Source organism: Perca flavescens, chromosome 23, assembly GCF_004354835.1.
Source record: "Perca flavescens isolate YP-PL-M2 chromosome 23, PFLA_1.0, whole genome shotgun sequence".
Lineage (NCBI taxonomy): Eukaryota > Metazoa > Chordata > Actinopteri > Perciformes > Percidae > Perca > Perca flavescens.
In genome coordinates, this window is record NC_041353.1 from 6,565,993 (window position 1) to 6,592,394 (window position 26,402).

A 26,402-nucleotide genomic window follows, 5' to 3' on the forward strand; every position below is an offset into this window, starting at 1 on the left:
CCTCATAAAGTGAAATTTTCATGCCATGGGACCTTTAAGATCTAACTTTGACAAGTTTTCTTTAAACAGCTTGGCGTTTCAGAGCCCAAACCTGACACCAGAATTTGATATTTGGCAAAGTGTCCATCTCCAAAGGTCTGAATGTCTCATCATTGAGCTGAAACGGTCAGTCGATAAGTGAATTGACTGAATATTAATCAATTTAAGCCATTTTTTTTTAAAGCACGAATAACAAAAAATCTCTCTTCCAGCTCCTCTAATGTTTTTGATGGTTTTCTTTGACAATAAATTGAAATGTCTTTGGGTTTTGGCCTTTTGGTAAAATTGGAAAATAACGTATCAGGCTTTGTAAAAACTGGGATGAGCACTTTTCTAACATAATTAGAACCTAATTAAGAAAACAATTATCAGATTAATTGATAATGCTGCAGCCAGATTTAGCTGACTTTGAAATTACTCAAATCCACTCCACAAAAAAGTCCAATAGACCCACTCAACTTGAGTGCAAACATGCATTTGGAGACAGAGTCCAGCTTTACATTATCGTTTGTTTTACTTGCATGTTGAGGATCACTAAAGCAGCTACATCTGTAAACAAGTGTTTTTCTAACCTGCAAACACCTAAACCAAACCGGTTTTTAACAATGTGAATGCTCTGAGCTAAACAGACCTAAAATACCAAACGTTTCCATGATTATATTTATCATTCTTGATGTAAAAAGAAACAGAGAAATCAATCTTAAAGCTGCTTCTGGAAAAGCCCAGCTTAGATTTGTGAATGGCAGAATTATTAGTGCAAAAATTTAGACGTCAGACACATCAATGTGATATAGAAACTTGTAACTATCTGTGTAAAGGTTTGGTGTAACGTGCAGCTTCGGTGTAAAGCCCCGTTCATTTTCATTGGTGCTTGTGTATGGCTTGAGAAAAAGTGTAAGTCAACCAATGATTAGTGCAAGAATTGTCAGTCAGTCAGTGTAATTCAGCATTTAAATTCAGTTTCTAAAAATCCTCTTAGCAAAGACTTGAAGTGGAAAATGAATTAAACCCAACAATGATAATCAGATAAGCTTAAAAAAAAAAAAAGCGACAGAAAGAAAAAGAAACATTTGCATATATTTGCCACAGAAGTCTGAAGCTGCTTGTGCTATTGCTGTGTTAGCTAGTTTGTGCTACAGTCTACAGTACTGAATACTGCTTCACTCAGTGTGTTTACATGCAAACAATCTCCATACTGGTTAAAGGAAAAATCCACCCTGGTAAAATCAGAACAGTTAAGAACAAGTATTGGCAAATGTAGCGGATGTTTTTGTGTTAATGCAAATTGTAAAAAAAAAATGAAAATCAGTTTTGAAGTTATTCACAGATTCAAAAAGTGAGAGGAATTCAAAAGTGTAGGACTAGAGCTGGGTAATATGGAGAGAAAAAAAAATCAAACATCAGGATATTTTTGACCAAATACATCAATGGCGATATTGCTAGGTTGACCATTGGTGCTTTCCCAAAATGTTAACATTGAGTTTTGATAAATAATCACATGTGGATACAATGACTAAGTGGGTAAAGGCAAATAATAAAACAGCTAGTAAGTCTGATAATGACATCACTTTACTGTAACGCACTTGTCTTATCACGATTAGACGATACCCAAAATTTAAGATGAAATCTAGTCTCATATATCAATACTGGTATATTATCAATATACTGCCCAGGCCGATGTAAGACTGAAGGCTACAGGGCACTTTCTCCCCAAATCAGTCACTACAGCATCATAGTGACTTCCCACACCCAGAGCAAAATCTAATGGTGCATTCAGGTGTCTCATAAACTCAAAGAAATGCCAGATTTATTGTTTAACCAAGAAGCTCCACATGGATGCCTGAAATAGAAATTTAAATACAGGTAAAACTCATTTTCATAATTAGTTGTTGATTAGTCAAACATTTATTTTGATAATGAATTGTTTAAAAGCAAAAACTACCAATTATTCTCTGGTTGCAGCTTCTCAAACGTGGGAATATCTTTGAGTTCAGTAACAATATTTTTTTTTTTACCAGTACTGTTGATATAACAACGCATTTTCCCTCATTGTGGCACAGAAAGTGATGCGTCTTATGTCCTCTCTCACGATTTTGCCAAATTATCCCATGTAGAGCCCATGAGATCTCCGTTTTGTTGTCTTTGGCGATAAGCGGTAATTGCAGGTGTGTTTATGGATCTCACTTTCACTTGTTAAGGTTCATCATCTGTAGTCATCGCTCTTTTCTTTTGTTGTTCAGCCATTGTAACGGTTTAGTCGCAACGCTAGCAGAGACTGGAAAAAAACCGCACGCTGCTTCTCACACACACACACACACACACACACACACACACACACACACACACACACACACACACACACACACACACACACACACACACACACACACACACACACACAAGTGAGTTGAAGAGCGAGTCTGTTGCATTAGCTGCCCTCTCTGGCGGACCAACCACTGCTGAGTGATGGAAAATGCGTTACTAACTATGCGCCGCTTGTGATTTGTTTCTGGGAATATCGCCACAGACACCCAGTTTGTAATATTGCAAATACATGGGTTTCCATCAGTGGGCCGAAGACTCAATCACCATTGTGTTACCTCATTCTGGGATAGATGGGGACGAAACAAACATTTAAAATCTAAATCTTTGAGATTATTGCTTTAACTTCACATAACAGAAAACTGGCAATCATTGCAAGAGATTAATATGTCCATATACATTATGGTTAACTTCCATTTTAAGGTTAATGGTACATTTCTTTCCAATACTTCAATACAAAACTTTAAATTCTCAGTCATACTAAGATGCTACATACTTTAAATACAGATGAGGATGATGGCTTGAGGAAGATTTTGAAACCCCCCTAGAAAGAAGGTTTAAGTATTAAACCTTGGGTAAAACAATTTGCTTTCTCGTTGAGAAGTTTGACATCGATTGGCGTATGTATTGCATCAAATCCCGCTAGTACAAAACAATAAGTTACACTGAATATCAACTGAAAAACAAAATACTATGACACTTAGTAATACATACTCTTTAGTATTTGTATGTAGTACAGAATTGGCATTGGCAGACACAGCACTTGTCTAGCGTTCATTATTTACAGCCTGCAGTGGTACGTCTTCATCGGTCCAGTTTAGGTGATTTTATCATTTCTGACCCTGAACGCACCATTAAACTAAAAACTTTGAAGGAAGTGTTGCTTGACATGAGACGCAGCTTGTGTCTTATGTGTGATTATGTGGTATGATTAAGAGGTTTATATAAAATGACTGAAAGCTACAATTTTACCCCCGTTTTTCTGACAGTTTAAAGACATAAAGTTCTCAAGCAACTTGAGGGCAAAGAAAAACATGTAAAATCTAACATTAAACAGACGAGATGGGACCGACAGTAACAGGATAAAAGGGCAGATTTTTCCTTTAACTGTTGCATCATCATACCAGACCCAATGCTTGTTATTGTGAACAGGATACGAGTGTAAACACACCTGTTTCATCCTCCAGCAGTGTGTCTCCAGGCAGATTTATGGCCTCTAGCAGTGCTTCATGATTTCTACACTGTGACTTTGTGCTGTGCATTAGGTTTCAGCACCAACAAGTCTTGACTGTTTTCATCCCACTGGAACCATTACGCTTCACTGGTTTTGGTCCAAGAAATCTTCAGTTTAATGCCGGTCAGGCAGGGAATTGATTCAAGTTAGTGTGTGTTGAGTCTGTCTCTCCATGTAGTCCTTCCATGTGTCAAGGCCATGTCTTCCCTTCTTCCTCCTCCTCTTCCTCCTCCTCATCTTTACCTGACATCGTGGAAGTAAAGGTTGGCACATAGACACAGCAGCAAGATGGACGCCAGCATGTAGTAGATCAGATTCCTGAATTTAGGCTCCAGATCGCCCTGCCGGTACCAGAATATCTGACAGGGAGAAACATGAATAAAATGGTCCTTGTTATTGCACAAATTTCACAGATAAAAAAAAAACATTTCTTGTCCACTGTTCATTATAGTTTTACAAGAAACATTCAGTGGCAAGGAACGCTCAGAATTATTGTTTTAATTATTCTATTAATTCTAAAGCTATAGAGCGTATTTTTTGCCTTTACCCACTTAGTCATCCTAATTACATTACTGATGATTATTTATCAAAAATCTCATTGTGTAAATATTTTTGTTAAAGCACCAATAGTCAACACAACAATATCGTTGCGGTATCGATATCGAGGTATTTGGTCAAAAATATTGTGATATTTTATTTTGTCCATATCGCCCAGCCCTACTTTCTAAATTATTATAATTGCTATGATTTCTACTGAAAATAAAGAGCCTTAAAGATGAAAAAACATTGTATTTACCAGCACTAAAGCGGATCCACACGCTAACAGGATGCACACGGCAAAGAAGACATTGAGCGGTCGTGGAGGCAATGAGGGGAACACAAAAGAACTGATAACAGTCACCTGGAAGACAAAACAGGACAAACGTTAAAGACACTTAAACATGAGGAAATTGACTTCCTCAATGAATAATAATAATAATCTTGATCTTGGGTTTTCCAGAGCTGCTAAATCTATCTCGCACCTTGAGATCTGGACACTCGCCTGGATCTATGACATTGCTGGCTTCATGTATCCGTTATGCCACATCTGGAACTTTTACAAAAATGTAACTTGGTCCAATTTAAGTCAGATTGCCGTCATGTAGACTCAAACATGTCAAACTGCAACCACATTTGTATAACATGGTGCACGTCTGAAATGGGCTCCTTTTAAGAATGATGGAGGGATGTGTGTTGATTTACTACAGAAAGTCAGTGTAAGAAAGAACAGTTCAATCACTGTTTTTTTTTGTTTTTGTACTGCAAACACCCTTTCCTCTTCGTCTAGTAGTCAAAAGGTAGATATCCAGATTTATTGTTGACAAGGAAAGTGATTCTCAACATGCCAAATTGCTCAAGTGTAGGTCTCGTGGCACCACAGTTAAGCCTTTTTAAGACCCTTTAATGCTAAGACTGAAACTATAAAGAATTGAATAAGAAAGTTGAAAAATTGATTATTGAATGGCCCTTGATGTGTTCAGTGAAGCAAACGTGCAACACGATGTACTACGAGCACTTTGGGTAACCCCTAACTAAACTAAACCCCAAACTAATCAGCTATCAGATCAGTTATAACCATTCTAGACTTAAAAAGGCACACTACACACCCTGTCTAATGGCAATAGTGGAAATCAAAAGCTAAACACATTCCAAGTAAAAGCACATCAATGTCTCTACATAACATGCATTTTCAAAGTTATGGTGCACTTCAGAATCACTGATTTAATTTACTACAGTCATAAGGAGCAGATAAAAATGGAAGAAAGTGCTTAAAGTAAAAAAAAACATTTTGTGACATAAAGACAACACGTTGCTGCCTCGGCTTAATTTTCAGCTTCTGAATTCACAAAATGATTTACTTTGGTGCCACATCTACATTCGTAGAGGAGGATTTCAATGATTTCCATTTTGAATGTTGCACTCCATAAACATAATGATTAGAGATGGTCCGATACCATTTTTTGCTTCCAAATACCGATTCCGATACCTGAAATTGCGTATCGGCCGATACCAAGTACCGATCCGATACCAGTGTGTCAACAATGAATGCCCCAGAACTTTCTTTTATTATCCAGTTTTTACAGTCCGTTATAACGGAAAAACAACATAAATAAACTACTTTAATGTAGATTTTCTTTAGGGCTTTCTTACGTGGTATCGGATCGGTGCATAAACTCCAGTACTTCCCGATACCGATACCAGCGTTTTAGGCAGTATCGGAGCCAATACCGATACTGGTATCGGTATTGGAACATCTCTAATAATAATCACTACATACAGTACACCAGCGATGCTGCAGAAGATTGGTACTCACTAAAACAACCAGAGACGTGAATCCCCCCACTGCCAGGTTGATGATTCGATCCTGCGAGAAAGACAATATAATAATACAATATACAAATTAAAACATGTAATGTCTGCCATCTTTGTACTCTACAAGACACTTTTGTTGTCTGTGTATCTAAAGGATAATGTATCTTATTCCTAAGAACTATTATTGTCCAAAAACTGCTCACTACCAGCTGAGCTACCCAGGCGCCCTCTAATGTGTATTTCATATCAATGTATTTTTTAATTGTTTTCTTATTCTAACTCTTCCACACAAGTGCCTGGATTTGGATTTTTACTTTTTTGAAACCCTACTCATGGATGTAAGCACAGTTTTTCTCCTTCAGAGAGCAGCAGGGTTTGTATGGGACACCAGTAGTGTCCTGCTACCATTTTTCTGACTTCATATTAAACACTTTTTTGTTCACATTTTGTTGTGAAATGTATACTGAATTAAGCAAGTATTAACAGTTTACAAACCCGTGCTGAGGTCTCCCCAAACAGAGGTCTGTTGTCCATGCCGCTGGTGCCGTACGTCCTGGTGTTGAAGTCATCCATGGCCGGCTCGGCAGGCACCAACACTCCGCACCGACCGCTCGCCTCTCAGCAGCGCCGCCTCCTGGAGACACCGGGCCAGTGCTGCATGCTAGCTAGCTAGCTAGCTAGCTTCCAGCTGCCTCCCTCTGCACAGAGTCAGGGAAGCCGTCAGCGTCAACAGACTGAAGGGGACATTATGGTGGATGACTCTGATGGTCAGGTAGGTTAGTTTATTTACCTGTGAAATACAAAAATCACAACCGGAAATGATTACAAAGGGTGAATTCCACAATCAGGCAACAGAAACTCCCTCACAAAAACATCACGGTTTCCTGTAACATCCTGCCTTGATGGACACGGCTACAAGGAAGTGTACAAGTTTCCTCCTTTCTGTTTTATGTTATGTGCCTTGTTGTACTGTTTTTGTTCGTCAAATAAATACGTTTAATGTTTAAAAAAAAAAAAAGAAAAGTTTATGAGTTTCCCATAAAATCTATGTTCCAAAATGTATCTTCCACATTTATTCCACACAAAATCTCCTAAATCTCACAAAGATGTTATTTTTGTCTAAAGCTTTAGTGCGTGACTTTTTGATATTAATGAACGTCTGTTACATTCGTGCCGTTGCCAAATGAGCTGGTACAAAGCTAATGAAGACTATCAGCTCCACACAACTCTCTCTGGATTTCTCAGTAAGACTAAGTTCAGAAGATTGTGGCGTCCGGTGACTTTCGCGCACAGAATCTCGAGTGAAGATAATGACCTTTTCTGAAGAGTCCATCATGTTGACATGAGAGGGGGGCTGTGAGCGATCACGTAAGGCTTGTATCGTGGATGCGCCGAGAGTGTTGTTGTCATTACTTCTTAATTCTTGTCGGGGGCGACAGAAACTACACACTATAGCTTTAAGTTTAGATTGTTTTTTATTGTTAAGGTTTACCTTTACGAAAAAATTATTTAACTTCTGCAATAACTACTGTTATTTTAAAATGCTTATTTCTATTAAAGCTAAAACAATCAGTCAATTCACTGATTAATTGATTAACAGAAATTACTCGTTAAGGTCATTTAAAGCAAAAATGGCAAACATTTGCTGATCCTGCTTCTCAAAATGGGAAGATTTTCTGCTTTTCTCTGTTTTGTATCATCATTCACTGAATATCTTTGTGTTTTGGACTGTTGATGGGACAAAACAAGACATTTGGAGACGTCACCTTGCATCCTGGGAAAATGAGATGGCCTTTAAAAAAATGTTTAAATAAAAAAAAAAGGACATTTGATAGACGAAAACATTTAATGTAACAATGATCAGTAGTTTAACTAATAATTGTAAGTTGGTACCCTAAATGTTATTATTTTGTGTGCACACTGGCAATAGCTTAGCAGTCAATTATAATATATTAGGACACCAAGTTATTGTGTTTTTATGAATAAACAGTTTCTCTAAAAGAAGATGGTGGTTTTCTTTCTGTGGAGGTCAAAACGCTGCTGTTTTTTTTTATTACAGCTCATTTGGTTTCACTTCCTCTATTTTCAGGTGTGATAACCACAAGTCAGTTCTATCTTTCAAAAAAAAAGAAATAAAATAGGTAGTGATGATGATAGTGGTTTAAAAGAGGAACCTGCAATCACAACAAAGTGGAACTTTTTATTTATTTAAGTTTATTTTTCTGTCTAACAGACTGGTTAATCTAAAAATGGAACCTGTTATTTCCAAACATAAACCCAAACAGAAAGTGTGCAACTTGTTTGATAACTGATTAATCATTTAAGTCCATTTTTGAGCCAAACCTCACAACCCATTCTCTGATTCCAACTTCTCACATGGGAGGATGTGCTGCTTTGCTGTTTTATACGATTATAAACTGAATAGCTCTGTGTTTTGGACAGTTGATAACGCTAAATAAGACATTTGAAGGCGCCCCACTGGGCTCTGGGAACTTCCAGGTACAGAACAGATAAGAAGTGGACGTTAAGGAGAGATTGTTCCTCAATTTGAATGAACTTTGAACCTCTACTTAAAATCATGTGTAGTTTCCCTGATAGGATAGAGACCTTATATTAAACGATAGATAATGTATTTAAAAAGAAAACTGTCCTTTATTGCCTGATGTAGGATCGTGAACTGTAAATAGAAATATGGATATTTCAGTCTTCCTCTCATGCTTTGAAAAACCCTTATAAACCTGCACTAATAATGAAGAATAATTGACTGAAGTTTGTTTCTGCCATGTGTTTAAGAGGCCCAGGAGAAAAAAACCCTGAGTAACTTGAGTTTGAGAGCTCTGATCTAATGCAATACATGTGGGAAACAAGCTGTGAAATACATTCTGCTTTTGTACATTAACATTTTTGAAATTCACAAACTTCCCGGGAGAAATTTCCAGAGTCTTTGTTTGATTTTAACTCTTAAACATCCATCATATTCTAGAAATAACACAACCAGACAGCTAGGGCTGCCACATCTTAGTCGATTAGTCGACTAAGATTTCTTTAGTTGATTAGTCATTTTTTATGCTTATTCATGCTTAATTACTCATTTCCAAGAAACTTCTGAGCACATTTATGGTAAACACAAGATTTAAAGTGGTGCTTTTGCAGGATTAATTGTGGAGAAACTCAGTTTTACAGATGGTTAATTAACTACATTTATATTGTGCTTTTCTAGTCTTAACTACCTCTCAAAGCCCACAGCTCTGTCAATTAAATCAACTAATCGATTAGTTGACAGCAGATTATTAGCTCAGAGCAGCAGAGGCAGGGGAAAGTTACGGCCAACGTGCCAACCCGTTTCAGTTTGCACAGCTGGTGGCATCAGCTCATGTTCAGACACAACTAAACTAAATTCTCCTAATCTGATTATTTTCATGAGGATTACGAAATACGTATTAACTGCTGAGGCAAATTCACAGGAAATGGGAATGACAACACTTCTAGAAAGATTACAATATACTTCTCTAACATTAGTTTCACACCTCGTCTTCAGGGAGGGTTAAACGACTTAATTTCACAAAGACAGCAGCTGCAGTTGCGGCTTTCTTTCTGGGTCAGAAGGCAGCAGGAAACGCACAGTGGAAAACAAGAGCTTCACTTTAAACTGGCATAAAACCAGCCTAAAGCTACATTCCTCCAGAGCCTTGTGATTCACTAGGCTGCTTAGAAAGAGACCCTACGACTTAACTGAGTTTAGACAAAACATATTTGTTTCAAGTGTGAGCCGACCGTACAAACCGAGTAACGGCACCTCCTAAAAACCGTGATACCAACAAGTGTAGCATATACAAAGGAATATTAATTTAAGCAGGTAAGCTTTATACTGGTCTCATGTTATTATAAGACCAAAACAATCTGAAAACATCGGAATCTGTTGCTCCAGAAATCAACTAATTCAGACTTTGATTATCAGTTATTTGTGGGAAATAATTGATTCATCAATTATATGAAATGTCTAAAAGTAGTGACAAAGGCCTATTACAAGTCCTGAGAAATGTCTTGTTTTTGTTGCAACAACAGTCTATAACTAATTCTGGCAAACTAATAAATTAATAAAACCAGATGAAAGTTTTGTTGTTGAAAATAAGACCTACTAAAGAACTATTTAAGATAATTTATTGACTTTTTCGGATATTTGGAGAGATTTCAAAACATTTTAAGGACCTGCAGACACCCTGGTTTAATTTGTATTTCAACCACTTTTTAAATAAATGTCAACATACAGAATAGGTTCAATCCCATAATTCCCCCATATGGGTGCAATGACAGTAGATACTGAACAATGTAATAAATTAGAGGCAAAAATAAAGAGTGGTAAGGGCAAATGTCGATGAGTAAATCAACTTTAAGCTTCAGAGAGCCCTTGCTCTAAAAGGAAGTGAAGCATGTTTATCTTGGGAATTTAAGGAGAGACACTACAGGTGAATAGGGAAAATATTTCACTAGTTGATTACTTCCACAGTATTTTTTGTTCTTTTTTTTATGCACAAATCAGAAAAATACTGTCATCAGCCATAGAAAAAAACTATTTTTGCCACATTTTTAGGTATACAATATTGCATAAATCAGGGTATGAAGGACATATATAATCCTCTCTGTGAAAACCTTCAGAATAATTCTGAAGTGGAGATTTCTGGCTCAGAGTATAAGTAAAACTTATTTTGAGAAAAAGGCCTTTAAAGATAAATTCACACATGTTGTAACTAAGACACTACAGGTGAATAGGGTTAAACATTTGAACTAACAGATATCATCGTAAAACTTCCCCAGTTAATGGCTTAAATTAAGATAAATTCTCTGAAATTTTAATGCAAATTAATAAATTATCATTATTAAGCCACACTTTTAGTGAATTTACGAGAAATCTACAGCCGCAAATAGACAAATGTAGCAAAATAAACATGTGTATGTTGGATTTCTTTGTTTTTCACTAGTTAAGAAGACATGTTATAGAAGCTAAATTGCCCAAATCTCCAAATTGAAAGATTTTTTTTTCCTGTAGTGTCTCCCCTTAAAAAAGATCAAATCTGCAGCAAAACACCTGAATGTCAACAACAAACGACTGAGACAACCACACACCATTTCTGTGACAGCTATGACTAACGTTATATTGATTACTTATAGCTTACCTTGCTAGCAAAAGCTAAGCAAATACCTTCAACTTTAACCCAAACAGCTTGTTAGCCGATTACAGAGGGTAAACGCAACCTAACCATACGTTTCCGTAAATGGAGAACAAGCCGTAAACACCCATTATATTGTGTTATTAATACTTCAAACCAGGTATAAATGAGGACTATAAACGCTACCTTCACTACTGTTAGCTTACTTGAGCTTTAACGTTACAAGGCCAACTCTAAAGCAGGTTGCTAACGAAGCTAAGCTAACCATCCAGAACTGTAGAGAAGAATCAATACATTTAAGAGCTGGTGAAAAAGATGATAAGCGAATGTTTCTACTATTTGACTTTGCTAGCCCACTTGCCTTACAACCTCCGTGTTGACTCCAGTGGAAACATAACTTCAGAAAAGCCGAGCAATAGGGTCGAGAAATTAAAGGGAATAAACCCGGTAGCTTCAGTTCAAGCTGTTAAAGGCGAGTTCAATTACTGTTGAGCCGACTTGGCTTGTATGGCAGGTTCACTGACGCACACGCAGCTCGCCAAACTTCATTCAAAAATCAAGCCATTTAACAGCAGATGCTATTTTTTAATGACTCACCAAAGACCACCCGTTTTATTGTAATATTAGATTGCATTTAACCCGAGAAGAATATTAACATCCTTGAAATTATACCCAAAAAATGGCAAAAAAACTTGGCATTACTCACATGCCCTGCGGGGGCTGTCTGGTGCAGCAGGTTGCAGTCACATAAGTTTGTGTATTTCTCTGTGCAGCACCACGGGGTCAACTTTCTTTCTAATTACAAGTTAATAAAGCATAAATCTCTCATTCTCCAAGCAGCAAAATCAGCGATTTGTCCTTGATCTGGTGGGGGGAAAACAACCCAGATCGGAGAGCCCATACGTAATCTCACCCCTCATGTTCCCATCACATGAGGAGAGTGTGATAGGCCTAGCGTTTAATCCTAATCACAGCAAAAGAAACTTTCAGTCACATTTTTAAACAGGTCATGTTACAGTGAATGGGCATGAAATCTCTCCTCATTAAATCATGTAGCTTAATATAGAAAGTTGCAATAATGTTATTGAAACATAAAATATTACTGAAAATTATCTCATTAAAAATTGTTCAGAGCTACTAGAACACTGCATACAATTTAAGGTCAGGCATACATGACTTATTTGCAACTGCAACTACAGAATGAATATAATGTATAAAAGAATCTCATTTACAGGGGCAAAATGAACTTGAAAAACTTTGCTGTTTTTGGTGCCACAACAGAACAGGCAAATAATTAGATGACTTTAAGGTGAACTATTCCTTTAGCAAAACCATGCAGAGGAATACTTATGTAAAAACAAAAGTCACTGGTCAATGAGAAACCCAATCACACGCTGTTTACAAAGCAACTCCCATGTGCAGTTTTAAAATCCATTTATTAAAAACAGAGAGGCCATCTTCTTCTTCAAAGGGGAAGTATCTGTGCCTATAGTTTTTGTCGTCAGTCTACCGTTATATTATCATAACGATAAATGGATGGAGTCGAGAACACCTTAATATGCATAAACTTTGACTTTGTAGAGATCACGGTCTTCACATTCCCTTTTCCTGCTGTAGTAATAAAATGTGTTGTCTCGACGTTGGAGCTTCTTCACAAAGCCGGACTCTGGCCATTTGTCAATCTGAGACAAACACAGAAAAAGAGACAGGGATGTTAGTTATAACTCACTATGCCTCTTGCATGTATATAGCATTTGCTATTTTAATGGAACTCCTGTATCCTCTATATGGAGCACATTGTTTGGAACTCTGTTCATCTTTTTTATTTAAAAGGACACACTGCCAACAAGTTTCTTTTAGGTAGGCTAGTTTTGAATGGACACAGCAGGTCTTTTATCCACCAATAAAAGTGATTCTATTTGTGAATCAATGACACAGTTACACATTCAGATCAGAATATTTACCAAGATCCCTTGTTTGACTTGTATGTACTCCATTTCATCTCTGTAGCCGGCCTCCTGGAATCTGAATAGATTTTCCACCTCTGCTGTCCATCCTTTGGCTCTGCTCATGGACTTTGGCTTGGAGTTGTTATCAGTACAGGACATAGTGGTGATGCTGAAATATGTCATAGAAATGAACAGTTTCTTAAATTCCTGGTCATCAGACTGGTATCTGATGACTAACAAAACAGGGAAAGAAATGCCTTTTAATTGGATCATAATTGACTCATCAGTTACTTTTACTAAAACCAAGCTGGAGCAGGAAGTATATAACAGTATATTGAGGTTCAAACGAAGCTGAACTGATCTGAACTGCTTTATTGTCTTAAAGGTCCCATGGCATGAAAATTTCACTTCATGAGGTTTTTTAACATTAATATGAGTTCCCCCAGCCTGCCTATGGTCCCCCAGTGGCTAGAAATGGTGATAGGTGTAAACCGAGCCCTGGGTATCCTGCTCTGCCTTTGAGAAAATGAAAGCTCAGATGGACCAATCAGGAATCTTCTCCTTATGAGGTCATAAGAGGAAAGGTTACCTCCTCTTTCTCTGCTTTGCCCGCCCAGAGAATTGGCCCACCCATGAGAGAGAGACATCATGGCTTTCAAACGAGCAAAGTAGCAGTTGGTCAAGGCCACACCCCCACCCTCCACCTTGCCCCCCCTTTCTCCTCCTCAATAACTACAGACAGAAATGGCACATACTAAGGAAAGGTCATTGTGGGACTGGCTCTAGTGGCTGTAATTCTACACCAAGGCTGAATTTTGGGAAAGAGACTTCAGATACTGTATACTATAGGGAACCACTGAGGTCTATATAAAACCATCCAAAGAGCACCATGTCATGGGACCTTTAACACAAAAACAAACACGTGTTTACTGTGCACTAGATAGCAGGGGGATTCAGATTTAACCAGGCAACGTAAATATTTGGCTCCATTCTAGATTTTCGAAAGGATCAGTAAAGACACTTATTGGTACAACAATGCATAAAAGTTTAAACATTTCGGCATGCAAATGACCCACCAAGCAGCACTAACTGTCCGATGGAGCTGGCTTATTTCCGCAGAGGAATAATGTATCACCTTGCCAGTCATAAAACGGCACTACAGTGTATGCCAAACTAAATAATCGAAACTACCAATTAGTAGAAGATCTAAAGAAAAGTATATGGTATTAGTTTATTTAAATATAAACAGTGATACTTTAAAATACAACATTCTTGAATCAAGTTACGACGACAATAACCTCGGCTTTTTTATAACGTCAGTTGACAAGATCGCACACTCTCATATACTCACATTTGCACACATTACATCATATATAGTTTTTACATTTAAATACTGGTTGCAGTTGACTTACATGACTTTTTTTAAATGAGTTTCTTTCCTTTTCGTTAGCAAGTGATGACAGTTAGCTAACCTCTACGGCTTCTCTTTGGTTGCCTGGTTACCGTGAACTTTCTTCTTCTGTGTTGGAGGACAGAGGCCAAACGTATTGAAAGCTTCCAGGAGATGGCGCCAAATGACTTGGAAGCAAAACAATAAAGAAACGGACTAACTAATGCAGTATGGTAAACATTATTACTCTGGTATTTAAGGAAAGGAAGCATATGTTAAGCAAAGTGTAAAAGAAAATCTGAAGAACGAGGTTTAGTTAAAGAAGAATACCATCATATAAATTGACAATAGATGGCGGTAACGCCCACTAAATGCCAAGAACCGTACTAAAAACAAACGACGAAGAAGAGTCACTGAAATGGATGGGCGGGACAAACAAACAGGCGATGTCAACAAAATAGCTGTCTGTCTATCCGCTGGAAACAATGTTTGATTAATTTAACACGATACCACCAACCGGTTCCTTGCATTAACAGTCTATGGTTCCGCGTAAAGATGAGTTCATTTGCAGGTCGAATGAAGGAGTATCCCACCCTTTCTCTGGACCGGTTCGACCGGGAGAACTTACATTCCCGGGCATATTTCCTCTCCCACTGTCACAAAGGTGAGCATGACATGTAACGTTATGTCAAAGATCCTAGTCTATACTAAACCGTCTCTGGTTATGTCTATGAAAGTGAGCCATAGACATGTAGCTATGTCTATGAAGGTGAGCCTGGTAGCTAGCTAGCTACACCATCAACATTGGTATGTTAGACTTGAATTGGCAACAGTACAATTGATAACATTTAGCATTCACGTAGACCTGTAAAACATATTACAAGTGTCTCTGTTGTTTATCTGTTTTATCTTAACAGATCACATGAAAGGACTAAAAGGACCAATACTGAAGAGAAAACTGCAGTTCAGGTGAAGACAGACTGTTATTGACCATTTTGGCACAGGCTTCTATGCCTTTACTCAAGTTCTCCGGCATAATTAATCAGGCCAGCAAAATGATTGGTTGACCCCAAACTTCCCTAACTACACTGTACACTCGTCTGATCAAGCAATGATGGTGATGCAATTATATTCCCTCCTCTGTACAGTAAAATAGATCTGTAACTTGTTCAAGTGTATCCTGAATTGCTCTCCCCAACAAAGATTCCAATAAGCAACTACCATCTCCTAGAACAATCAGTAATTTAATCAGAGAGCTATAAACAGGGGCTCTAAAAACCGGAACAATTAAATACCACAGATCTTACTAGTTGCAGATAAATATAATAAGAATGTTAAAGGTTTCCATAAGAGACCAAGTGTGTTTTGGTGTATGCTTATTGCACAGAGTTGTGTGCTGTCATAGAGACTGTGGTATCCTGAATCAAGGAAACTCTGATGCACAGATGGTTTAGCTTAAAGCGGTAAATATAAGATAGTTAGGGTCACAGTGGCACAGTAACAAGTACAAGTACATTGAGTAATAATAACAAGTGAAACAGGAGCAGAATGTACCGCTTCACGTGAGAGCAAATGAGGACGAGACATAATACAGTGGCCCCCACCCTGGCGTGTGTTCTGTGAAGATAACAGTCCCGGTGCGGGACAAGAAGACAACGCCCCAGAGAGAGTTTAGGGAAAGGATAGAACGGGGCTCACAAGGTCTGACAGTCTAGAGATACGTGGATTGGCTGCTGCGTTTTGTCTGTTGCTAGGGAAACTTAGTCTCTGCATGCTTTGTGATCCCACAGATCTGTGTATTGAAACTCCGATGCTTGACTGATTAAGCTAATGTATTTGACTTTATCTTATCGTCTTATTTGGATCTTGCTTAGGATCAATGTAATTCCAATTTAACAAATGCGAGGGGATATATAGGTATTTTGTTTGGAGTCACATTGTCCCAAAAGGGGGGACACAGAGGAGGAAATCCCCAACAAAACTTAGGGAAAAACTGAACTGAGGACTCAACACTTGTAATTTGTTGTATTGCTGTATTCTCTTTTGGTTCCAGTCGTACAGTCAGGCTTTACTGCTCCTTCGTGACCAAAGAACTTCTGCTGAGCAATCCCAAGTACGCTTTCTGGGAGGAATACATTGTAAGTCCCCTCTATTACTGCCGTTTTCACTGTGTATGCAGGTGATTATTAGGAGTATGATCTACTACTGAGTAACAGTGAATACCACACTCAAAGTCAACTTAGAGTAGATATATCTGCTTATTTACACAAAACATTTGGATATTTGTACACTGTTAAATATCATGGCTTTACACTGTCATTTTGGGCTTTTACACAAAACCATCATATCTTAAGGTTGCTTTGCATTCTTGTATTTTGGTGGAATTGGCAGTTTTGTCTCTTCTTCCATGGATTTCGATACATTTTTCTTTTTCTCATGCTGAATCGTCTGTTTTAGGTTCCTTTAGAGCTAGAGAGCCCAACTCAGATTTCTCTGGTTGATGAGGCATCTGGAGAGGTAAAAACTGAGGAGTGGTTTAATAGTCAGTCCAGTCAGACATATAGATTTAGCTCATCAGTTATCAACATAATTGTATGTGCCCTTCTAACTGATTTTATGTAACCATCTAGTCTGGTGTTTGTTTGACAGAAAGAAGAGATTGTGGTCACGTTGCTTCCTGCAGGCCACTGCCCCGGCTCTGTTATGCAAGTTAAACTCTTCCTAATTTGTCTGTGTTGTTTGTTTATAAATGTTTCAGTAACAGTATACAATATTTTCTTCTATGTCCGATGCTTGATTTCCCCCCTCAGACCTCTGGTAGTTTTCTTTTTTTTTTTATGATGCAAAAAATAAAAGTTTCAAATCAACTCTCTCAACCCATAGAGTTGATTTGAAATTTATTTTGAACATGTTAAAAATAAATACAAAAGATAAATAAGAACATGTACATTTCAGTACATGCAAGAAAACCAACAAAACAAAATGCTAACAAAACGCAAACATCTTTCAAAATGATTGTGATTCAAATATAGGGATTTCCATGTTCAAAAAGGATTAGGAAGAAGTTAAAAAAAACCTTTTCTGGTCCTACCCCCTTTTTGTACTTTTCTACTTTAGTTATTTACAAACAATTTAATTCTTCACTTATTTATACATGTATACTTACATATACATGCATATATACCTACTTATAGGCACATATCCACATGCATACCCATATACACATTCATACACACATACAGTACATATACACATTATTTTTTTCTTTTTCTTTTCCATGTTTCATCAGTTCATCGTCAGTTATATCAAACCGAATAATAACCCATCCAAACTAGACATAATATACAACCCCAAAAACAATACATACAATATGACATTTTAATGGACTCCAATGGGTATTTATTTTTTCCAGAGACAGAGGGGAATAACACAATATATAGAACAAATATATTCTGTTGTGTAAAGCTTGCTATGAAAAAGTAATTGTCAAGCTATCTTAACATCAAAAGTCAAAATCTGAAACGGTGTGTTTCTGTGTGCAGGTTCCTGTTTGAGGGTTCCCGTGGAAACGTTCTGTATACAGGAGACTTCAGGTTGGCTGCTGGCGACGTCTCTAGAATAGAACATCTGCACTCTGGCAGCAGGTTGGTCCTGACGAACATCTCCACCGTTTTCTGTCCCATCGAGTCTCAGAAGTTGCGGAGAACCAGACAGGAGAAGTTTGATCATTCAGGGATGATTTAGGCCTTCTCTGAACCTGTTGAACAATGTGTTTTTGTCACCTAACCCTTCTTGTATCATGTTTCACATACAGAGTGAAGGATATTCAGAGTGTTTATCTGGACTCTACTTTCTATGACCCACGATTCTACCAGATTCCTACTAGGGTAAGTTTTTAGGATGGGAACGGAATTCAATGGCTGTGGAATTTCAGGAACATTGGAGTCTTTAGCGGTGAAGTCCAGTCCATCAGAGGAAAATAAAGAAATTATTCAACCAAAGAAAAAACAACACACTTTGTGCTTGGACTGGGAACAAACATCATGGAAAACATTGTAGGTCATAGTGTTACAGAAAGTAGAGCTGCAACGATCGATTAGTTGAGCTACAGAAATTTATATGGCAACAAATTTCTATCAATTTGAGTCGTTAGTTGTTGTTTTTTTTTAAAGCAAAGATGCCAAACTATTTTTGTTCCAGTTTCTCAAATGTGAATGTTTTAAGTTATAATTGGTCTACTGCAACTGTAAAATGAATATCTTTGGATTTTGGCTGCTGATGAGCATTTTTCACAATTTTGTGACCTTTTTATAGATCAAACGATTAATGGATTATTTAAGAGTAATTGTTGTGATCATTGATAAAGAAAATAATCATTAGCGGGGGCGCCTGGTTAGCTCACCTGGTTGAGTCCTTGTTGCGGCGGCCGTGGGTTCGGTTCCAACCTGCGGCCCTTTGATGCATGTCACTCCCCCTCTCTCTCCCACTTTCCTGTCTTAATCTGTCCTATAAATAAAGGTAATAATAAATAAATAATAATCATTAGTTGCAGCCCTAATAAAAAGTCATACAGCATATCACATGGTTTGAACCTATAATAACACTAAAAAGGTAGTTTTTGTGATTGTAATGGGTTTAATGTTTGTAATGTTTTAGTGTATTTGTGTTTGAATTATTTTATTCATAGATGCTTTATGTGTTTTTCTATATACTGTATAATCCTGACCTTGATGATTATAGAATATATCATTTTTCATGTGTGTTTGTGTGCAGGAGGTCTGTCTGAACGGTATCTCAGAGCTTGTTGGGAACTGGATCAGTAAGAGTTCATATCATGTTGTGTGGCTCAACTGTAAAGCTGCGTATGGATATGAATACCTGTTTACCAACCTGGGAGAGGAGTTCAACACACAGGTAACACAAACACGTTTCTGTATACCTTGGGCGCCCCAGTAGCTCACTGGGTAGGGTGGTACCATTAAGGCTGAGGCCTAACCGCAGCGGCCAGGTTTCAAGTCTGGCCTTGGGCCGTTTGCTGCAGGTCTTCCCCTCTCTTTTTTTTAAGTTCTGTACACATACTCTATAATGTTCTTTGATGCACAAAGCCATACTTGTGTAAACATCTCCAGCTAAAGTGCAATTTTTTAATATTTTGAAATATTGACCTTTTTTTGTTGTTGTTTGATTGTACTCTCAGATTCATGTCAAAAATCTGGCGATGTTCAAGAAGATGCCGGAGATCCTGAACTACGTGACGACTGACCGAAGGAACCAGATCCATGCCTGTCGACACCCTACGGTCCTACTTTATGTCTCTCACACACACATACACATATCCAAGGTTTCTCTCAGGTTATTCAGGGCAATAAGTGGGCCCTTATTAGCCACATATCCTAAAATGTGGCAAATACTTGTAGACATTCTGAGACTGAGACGGCAGCCCCTCTCCCTCTACCAGCAGTAGATTTTAGATTTGTTTCCAGAGAGATATTATAAAGTTTATATAGTGACTTTTCTGTTGTAAACATTGCTGCTGCTGCACTAGAAACAATATTTTGTCATATCAAAAGTATAAATAAATTCTAATCCTGCTCTGAATGTATTCTTTGTTTTGCAGTGTAATACAAAAAAAAGAACTATTATGAGTGTAGATAAGATAAGTACTGGCCTGGGAGTATCGATAAGAGCGGTACTATCAATACAATCCTATCAATACTTATCCTTAAGGAACAGTCATGGTATTTATTTTGTGCAGATCCCAAAAATATTGAGTTACATTTATTTTTGCAAATTTGGAATCCTAAAAACACAGTAACACAGTATTTGTTTATGTTGTTAATCGTTTTGTTAGGCGTGTCAGGGACCATCATTTCTACTGCGTCTTTGTGTCTTTGTACTTTGCCGATTCATTTATTGAGCCCTGTATTTTGTGTGTGTAGGATGAGGAGTTTTTCCAAGGCAGCCGACTGCCGTGTGGCTGCACAGCGTCTGACGGGACTCCTCTTAGTATCATCAGCATCAAACCGTCCACCATGTGGTTCGGAGAGAGAATGAAGAAAACCAATGTTATAATAAAGTAAGAGCAGGTTCAAATGTCTCAAGAGTTTGTGGAAATACTAACCCGAGTCAAGGTCTTTCAAATTTAAAATTCAGTTGGAATGACGTCTGATAGTTTGTGTTAAAAAGATACTGACAGAAGAATTCATTATAAATCACATTACGTTTGGTTTATGCTGCTAAATATGCTTTGTTGTTTTGTTTTGCCAGAACAGGAGCCAGTTCCTTCAGAGCCTGCTTCAGTTTTCACTCCTCCTACTCAGAGGTAATAAATAATAATAATAAATTTAAAAAATGGAATATTATTATTAAACCAGGGTTATGTGACTGTGGTTAGATATGGACATTGAATTAGTTTGTTACATACATGAGTCTTATAGAAGCTTGTTGTGTTTTTCACAGCTAATAATGGTCTCAATATTGAGCATTTTTAAGCACTCCTTTCCTCATTTACATACTTTTAGGCATTTGTAATCAAGTAGATTTCAATTGTCAGGTCTTTGTTTAACCATACACAAACACACACACACACACACACACACATTACACACATATATTGAGGCTCACATTGTTCCTCTCTGATTTCAGATTAAAAACTTCCTCTCCTACCTCCAGCCAGTCAACATATACCCCAGTGTTATCCCTATTGGTCGGACCCTCACTGAGGTTACGCAGATGTGAGTGAAGTTTTATTTACTTTGATTTTAACTTAACCTGCAGACCAAAATGTTCAGCAATGGATCTTGAAGATTTTCATTTTCTTTACTATATATAATGTGAAGTCTAAAGCTGAAATGATTGGTCGATTGACAGAAATTAATCTGATCAACTAGGTTCACTTTTCAAGTAGAAAGATGCCAAACATGTTCTTGTTTCAGCTTTTCAATGTTGAGGATTTGCTTCCTTGTCTTCTGTGATAGTAAAGTGAATATCTTTTGTGGACTGTTGGCTGGACAAAAAAATAAATAAAAAATTACTATTGCTAAAACTGATAAAACAGCCATAATAACGTTAACACTGTGTGTTTGAACAGGTTGAAGCTGATGTGTAGAAACCAGTCTGATCAAGCAGCATCCATATACAAACCTCTGGGAGTCCTCAAACGCGGCATAGTGGAGCAACCTACATACGGTGAGACACACACACACACACACACACACACACACACACACACACACACACACATAACCACAACAGGTGTTCTGCACAATAACGCATCTGTAACTGGATCTGTAGCTGTGAGGCTTGTTTACAGGTCACCGTATGGAATATGAAATATAAACTGTGTGCTTCAGGGAAACTAGTTGTTTCAACTATGTTTGGGAGGTCTTTCCAGGGGACAACAATCATTCATTCAGAATCAGAACAGGATTTATTGCCAAGTAAGTAACACTTACAAGGAATTTGGTATGTTAGTAAGTTAGTATGGTTTAGTGCATTCATTTTATGAATACAAAAAGCACTGTTTGCATCAGACGTGTATGGACGGGTGGCCCACTACTGCACTATTTTGTGTGAGTGCCACCCGTTTGAAAGATGGATGAGTTAATCAAATTTATGAATGAATTAAAGTATTAGCACCAGCGGAGGGTGCACTCAGCCAGCAGCAGGTTTCATAAATTGATTGTGTACTAATGAAAAATAATTGACGGTGATCAAGCTTGCTCATTTGTCCACAGCCCTCCTCGTGTACACATGCCGATACAGAGCTCTTAGTTAGACGTCTTTTAAAGAGAAACACCACAAAGAAAACTAAGATCATTCTCAGAGCTGGCCATGTTAGAAACACTCCCCCTAATATTTGAACTGACAAGCCAGGCGACACAGCTAAAGATGCCTCCCCCAACAGAGCGCTGAGCCCAGCTCACCTGCTTCCCTCCATGCCTCTGAGGCAGGATCCGGCCCAATAAAAGTGACTTCTCGTTGGTAAATGAGCCTATTAATGCATGTCTAGATCCTGTGTGTGCATGTGTGTGTATTTCGGGCATGCAAGGGTAATGGAAAAGAAATAACAACAGAGTGAAATGATTGTATGTAGTTATTCTTCTAAAGTCATTACTTACTACGCAATCAGTGATTAGGCAAGATATATATGTTTCTATTTTTTGCAATCCCCTTCCTCTTTCTTTGTGTTGGCGGTCTAAACTCCGGTGGATTTCTGAGGACTATGGTTAACTGCTCCTCAGATCTCTGCAGGGTAAATCCAGACAGCTAGCTAGACTATCTGTCCAATCTGAGTTTTCTGTTGCACAACTAAAACTACCTTTGAACGAACACGTGTTCCACCAAAACAAGTTCCTACCTGAGGCTATTTTGCAGCGGCACCGTTGCTGCGTCCATCGCTAAGCGCTGCCCAAGATAATTGTGAGTGGTTTAAAGAAATCCCAATAAACCAGAGCACGTTTTTCTCCCATCCCGGTATGCTGTGTGGGCTAGCCAGACCCTCCTCTGCAGCGCTGTGGAGGAAGGTCTGGCAGTGCGAGACTAGTTTAGAACTAACTTTCCCACCTGCATCATGTTGTATTATCAGTACGACTGTTTTCTGACTCGGGCTCATTGTAACTGGTACGAAGCATTTGCATACATTAAAACCTGTTATCTTAAAAGGGTAATTATGTTATGTATGATTTTAATAGGACACAATAAGCCTCTTCCAGGAATATTTCAGACTGTAGGTGTAAGTTATTCTTGTGCCACCCAATCATGTGCATCTCAGTATTTCTGGCTAAGTGTTTGCATGTTCAGCAATAGGTTACAACCTACAAAACAACCATCACTTTATTTAAAAAAAAACATTTTCTGATTACATGTAATAATGCTGTAAATACCGGAGCTGTTGTTTGAGGGGTTTTTCTATTTTGATCTAAAGCAATAAAGTTTAGAAATATAACCACATTATTTATGGTATTCTATAACTTGTATTTACATAAAGAAAAGCTATTGCTGCAAACAGTATTAAAACTTTTCTCACATATTTTTACTGATCCACAATTTCATAAGCCCGTGAATCAGTGTTTGCAAACTTTTTAAAACCATATTCTATGTATTTTTTATTAGTTTTTTAAAGGAACACGCCGACTTATTGGAAATTAAGCTTATTCACTGTTCTCCCAGAGTTAGACAAGTCGATACATACCCTTCTCATCTCCGTGCGTGCTGTAACGCTGTCTGACGGTTCCAGCATTAGCTTAGCTTAGCACAGATCCTGCAGGTAACTGGTTCCAACTAGCCTACTGCTCCCAATTGGGACAAAAGTGACAAAATAACGCCAACATGTTCCTATTTACATGTTGTGATTTATAGAGTCACAGTGTGTACAAAAAACAACGTAACATGAGACATAGCCATCTTCTAACTGTAAACAAACCGGGAACTATATTCTCAGACAGGCTTGCTGCAAGCATATCACTCCGCCCAAGTACTATATTCTTCCGCCTGAGAATATAGTTCCCAGTTTCTTTACAGTTAGAAGACGGCTGTGTCTCATGTTACGTTGTTTTTTGTACACGCTGTGACTCTATAAATCACAACATGTAAATAGGAATATGTTGGAGTTATTTTGTCACTTATTCGGAGCAGTAGGATTACTGGAACCATTCACCTGCATGTTCTGTGTTGGCCTGATCCCACTGGAGCCGTCAGACAGCATTACAGCACGCATGGAGATGAGAAGGGTATGTATGAACTTGTCTAACTCTGGGGGTTACGGTGAATAAGCTAAATTCCCAATAAGTCGGCGTGTTCCTTTTAAGTAATGTTTTTTTTAATTATTATAACAGGGCAGAGCAGGGAATACCAAGAATACATTGGTCATTGATAATATAGCCTTAAATCTGGTATTATTTTATGCCAAATACATACAAATAAAACTCTGATAAAAAGACAAATGGCAACAATAAAAAATCAGGTAAGAATTAGATTAGGAATATATTAAATATTTCACATGTTCGGAAGATGAAATTCTAGGGGTAGACATTTGACGTTTTGTCAATGATCAATAGAAGCTTTGTACATTAATATCATGTGTCTAATTAAAGTATGTAAGTTTGATTTTCTCTGTACAGATTCTGACAGCGATGACGGGCTGTTTGAGCAGCTGGACCTGGCACCAGTGAGGAAGAAGATGGCGCTAAACCGAGACACAAAAAACGGTGAATTTATTTTATTTATTTATTCGGGACAGTGCACATTAATGAACAATCTAACATTTCTGTACAGACTGTAAATGAGCCAGGTTATAGCATAAATGCAAATTTTCACCTGTAGTCCCAAAGCATGAATAGTTCAAGTTCTTTTTTTAGCATTAGGTCTCTTTTTTTGGTGCCTGGTATTAGGGCTGGGCAGTATATCAATATTATATCCATATCGTGATATGAGACTACGTGTAGATATCGTCTTTGATTTTGGATATGGTAATATTGTTAAATCGTAAGTGTTGTCTTTTCCTGGTTTTAAAGGCTCCATTACAGTAAAGTGATGTACTTTTCTGAACTTCCCAGACTGTTCTAGCTGTTCTAACAATTACCTTTAACCACTTAGTCATTATATCCACATTATTGATGATTGTTTTTATCTCAAATCTAATTGGGAAAATATTTTGTTAAAGCACCAATTGTCAACCCGTGATATCTGATTTGTATCCATATCGCCCAGCCCTACCAGGTATGTATTGGTTATTAATTACAACATTTTCTTTTTGATCTGTAATTCTTAGTGAAAGCTCCGAGTCCTCAGAAGACAGCGGCCCCTGTGTCTGTGGAGGAGTCTTTCCCTCTGACGGTCGCAGGCGCGCAGCCTGTTGCTCGCAACTATGTGGACTGCACCGAGTCCAATGATGAAGAGGAAGATGAGGGGGGGGGGAGGATGAGGAGGAGGAGAATGAGGGAAAGGAGGATACAAAACTGACAAAGGAGGAGTTGAACAGGACGATAAAGGGAACTGAGAAAAAGGTGATTGAGGTCGAAGGAAGTGGCTCCTCTAATCCTCCGAAATGGCAGGACTTCTTCACTACGGAAACGCTGACTGACAGCCAGAACAGCCTCACCAGCCAATTACAGTCCTGCTGCTCTGTCCCTAGCTCCTCCCCCTCTAAAACGACTGGTTCACAGACCCCAGATCTGTTCAGCGATGAGGAGGAGACCCCCGATAACTTCAGTCTGACCCTGTCCGCCTCTCTGTCAAATCATTCCTCCCAGAACCAGGACTCGTATTTACCTGACACTCTGATCCTCCAAACAGAGCAGAGGGGGCGGGAACAAGGAGACTTGAGGACCAATACCATTTCTCTGGAGAAGGAGATCAACGGCCAAAACATCCAATCAGAGCTGGAGGAGCTCTCAGAGTCTCAGGCCTCGTCGGACTTTGATATTCCCTGCACGCCAGAGTCAAAAATACCACAAACTGATGAACTGTCGCAGTTGTACAGGAAGCTGGCGTCAGGAGACGAAGTTGTCATCAGAAAGGGAAGTCAGGGCTCCATGTGAAGGAATGTTAAAGGACATTTTTGGTGGATTTAATCCACCTATATGCTGTAAGATTACTGGTTTATGTGTGTGATAAGCACATAATGAGCTTCTATAATACCTCCCACGCCTTAAAGTGAGACCATTCCTCTCCAGTCTCAGTCGAACCTCCAAACCACACAAACCTCAGTATGTAAAGCAACCCACACAACATTTATTCCACTGCACTTTAAGTTCCCCGGTGCCCTACATACATTAATTCACCTGTGCACTGCACAGCTGACGTTCCATTTTTGTTGACAGTTTGTGGTTTGTTCTGTTAAACGCATCAAGGATCAAGTAGGTGACGTTTTTTGTATCAAATCAGAAATCTTTGTTTCCTGAACCAAATTAAAAGTATTTCAAATAAACAGCAATTTTGTAAATGCA

At 38.2% G+C, this 26,402-nt stretch overlaps 3 protein-coding genes across 3 annotated transcripts; 1 reads left to right on the forward strand and 2 right to left on the reverse strand.

Annotated features, from left to right (window-relative positions):
- Positions 1-2,381: 2,381 nt before the first annotated feature.
- Positions 2,382-6,733, reverse strand: tmem243b (transmembrane protein 243, mitochondrial b). Its single transcript, XM_028570262.1, has 4 exons — positions 6,443-6,733; positions 5,949-5,999; positions 4,392-4,496; positions 2,382-3,954 (listed from the first exon to the last, which is right to left on the reverse strand). The coding sequence occupies exons 1-4, from the start codon at positions 6,518-6,520 to the stop codon at positions 3,835-3,837; spliced, it is 354 nt and encodes a 117-aa protein (XP_028426063.1). The 5' UTR covers positions 6,521-6,733; the 3' UTR covers positions 2,382-3,834.
- A 5,799-nt stretch (positions 6,734-12,532) lies between these two features.
- On the reverse strand, positions 12,533-14,736 carry meig1 (meiosis/spermiogenesis associated 1). Its single transcript, XM_028571149.1, has 3 exons — positions 14,477-14,736; positions 13,080-13,233; positions 12,533-12,797 (listed from the first exon to the last, which is right to left on the reverse strand). Exons 2-3 carry the CDS (start codon positions 13,221-13,223, stop codon positions 12,669-12,671), a joined length of 273 nt encoding a protein of 90 aa, XP_028426950.1. The 5' UTR covers positions 13,224-13,233; positions 14,477-14,736; the 3' UTR covers positions 12,533-12,668.
- dclre1c (DNA cross-link repair 1C, PSO2 homolog (S. cerevisiae)) lies at positions 14,599-26,402 on the forward strand. The gene is given in 17 exon segments (XM_028571151.1): positions 14,599-15,118; positions 15,372-15,423; positions 16,508-16,592; positions 16,912-16,971; positions 17,104-17,159; positions 17,997-18,098; positions 18,269-18,341; positions 19,228-19,368; positions 19,652-19,753; positions 20,394-20,530; positions 20,722-20,776; positions 21,100-21,188; positions 21,545-21,642; positions 21,807-21,893; positions 24,576-24,662; positions 25,226-25,368; positions 25,371-26,402. Coding segments are annotated over 17 exon segments (2,100 nt in total). The 5' UTR covers positions 14,599-15,009; the 3' UTR covers positions 25,995-26,402.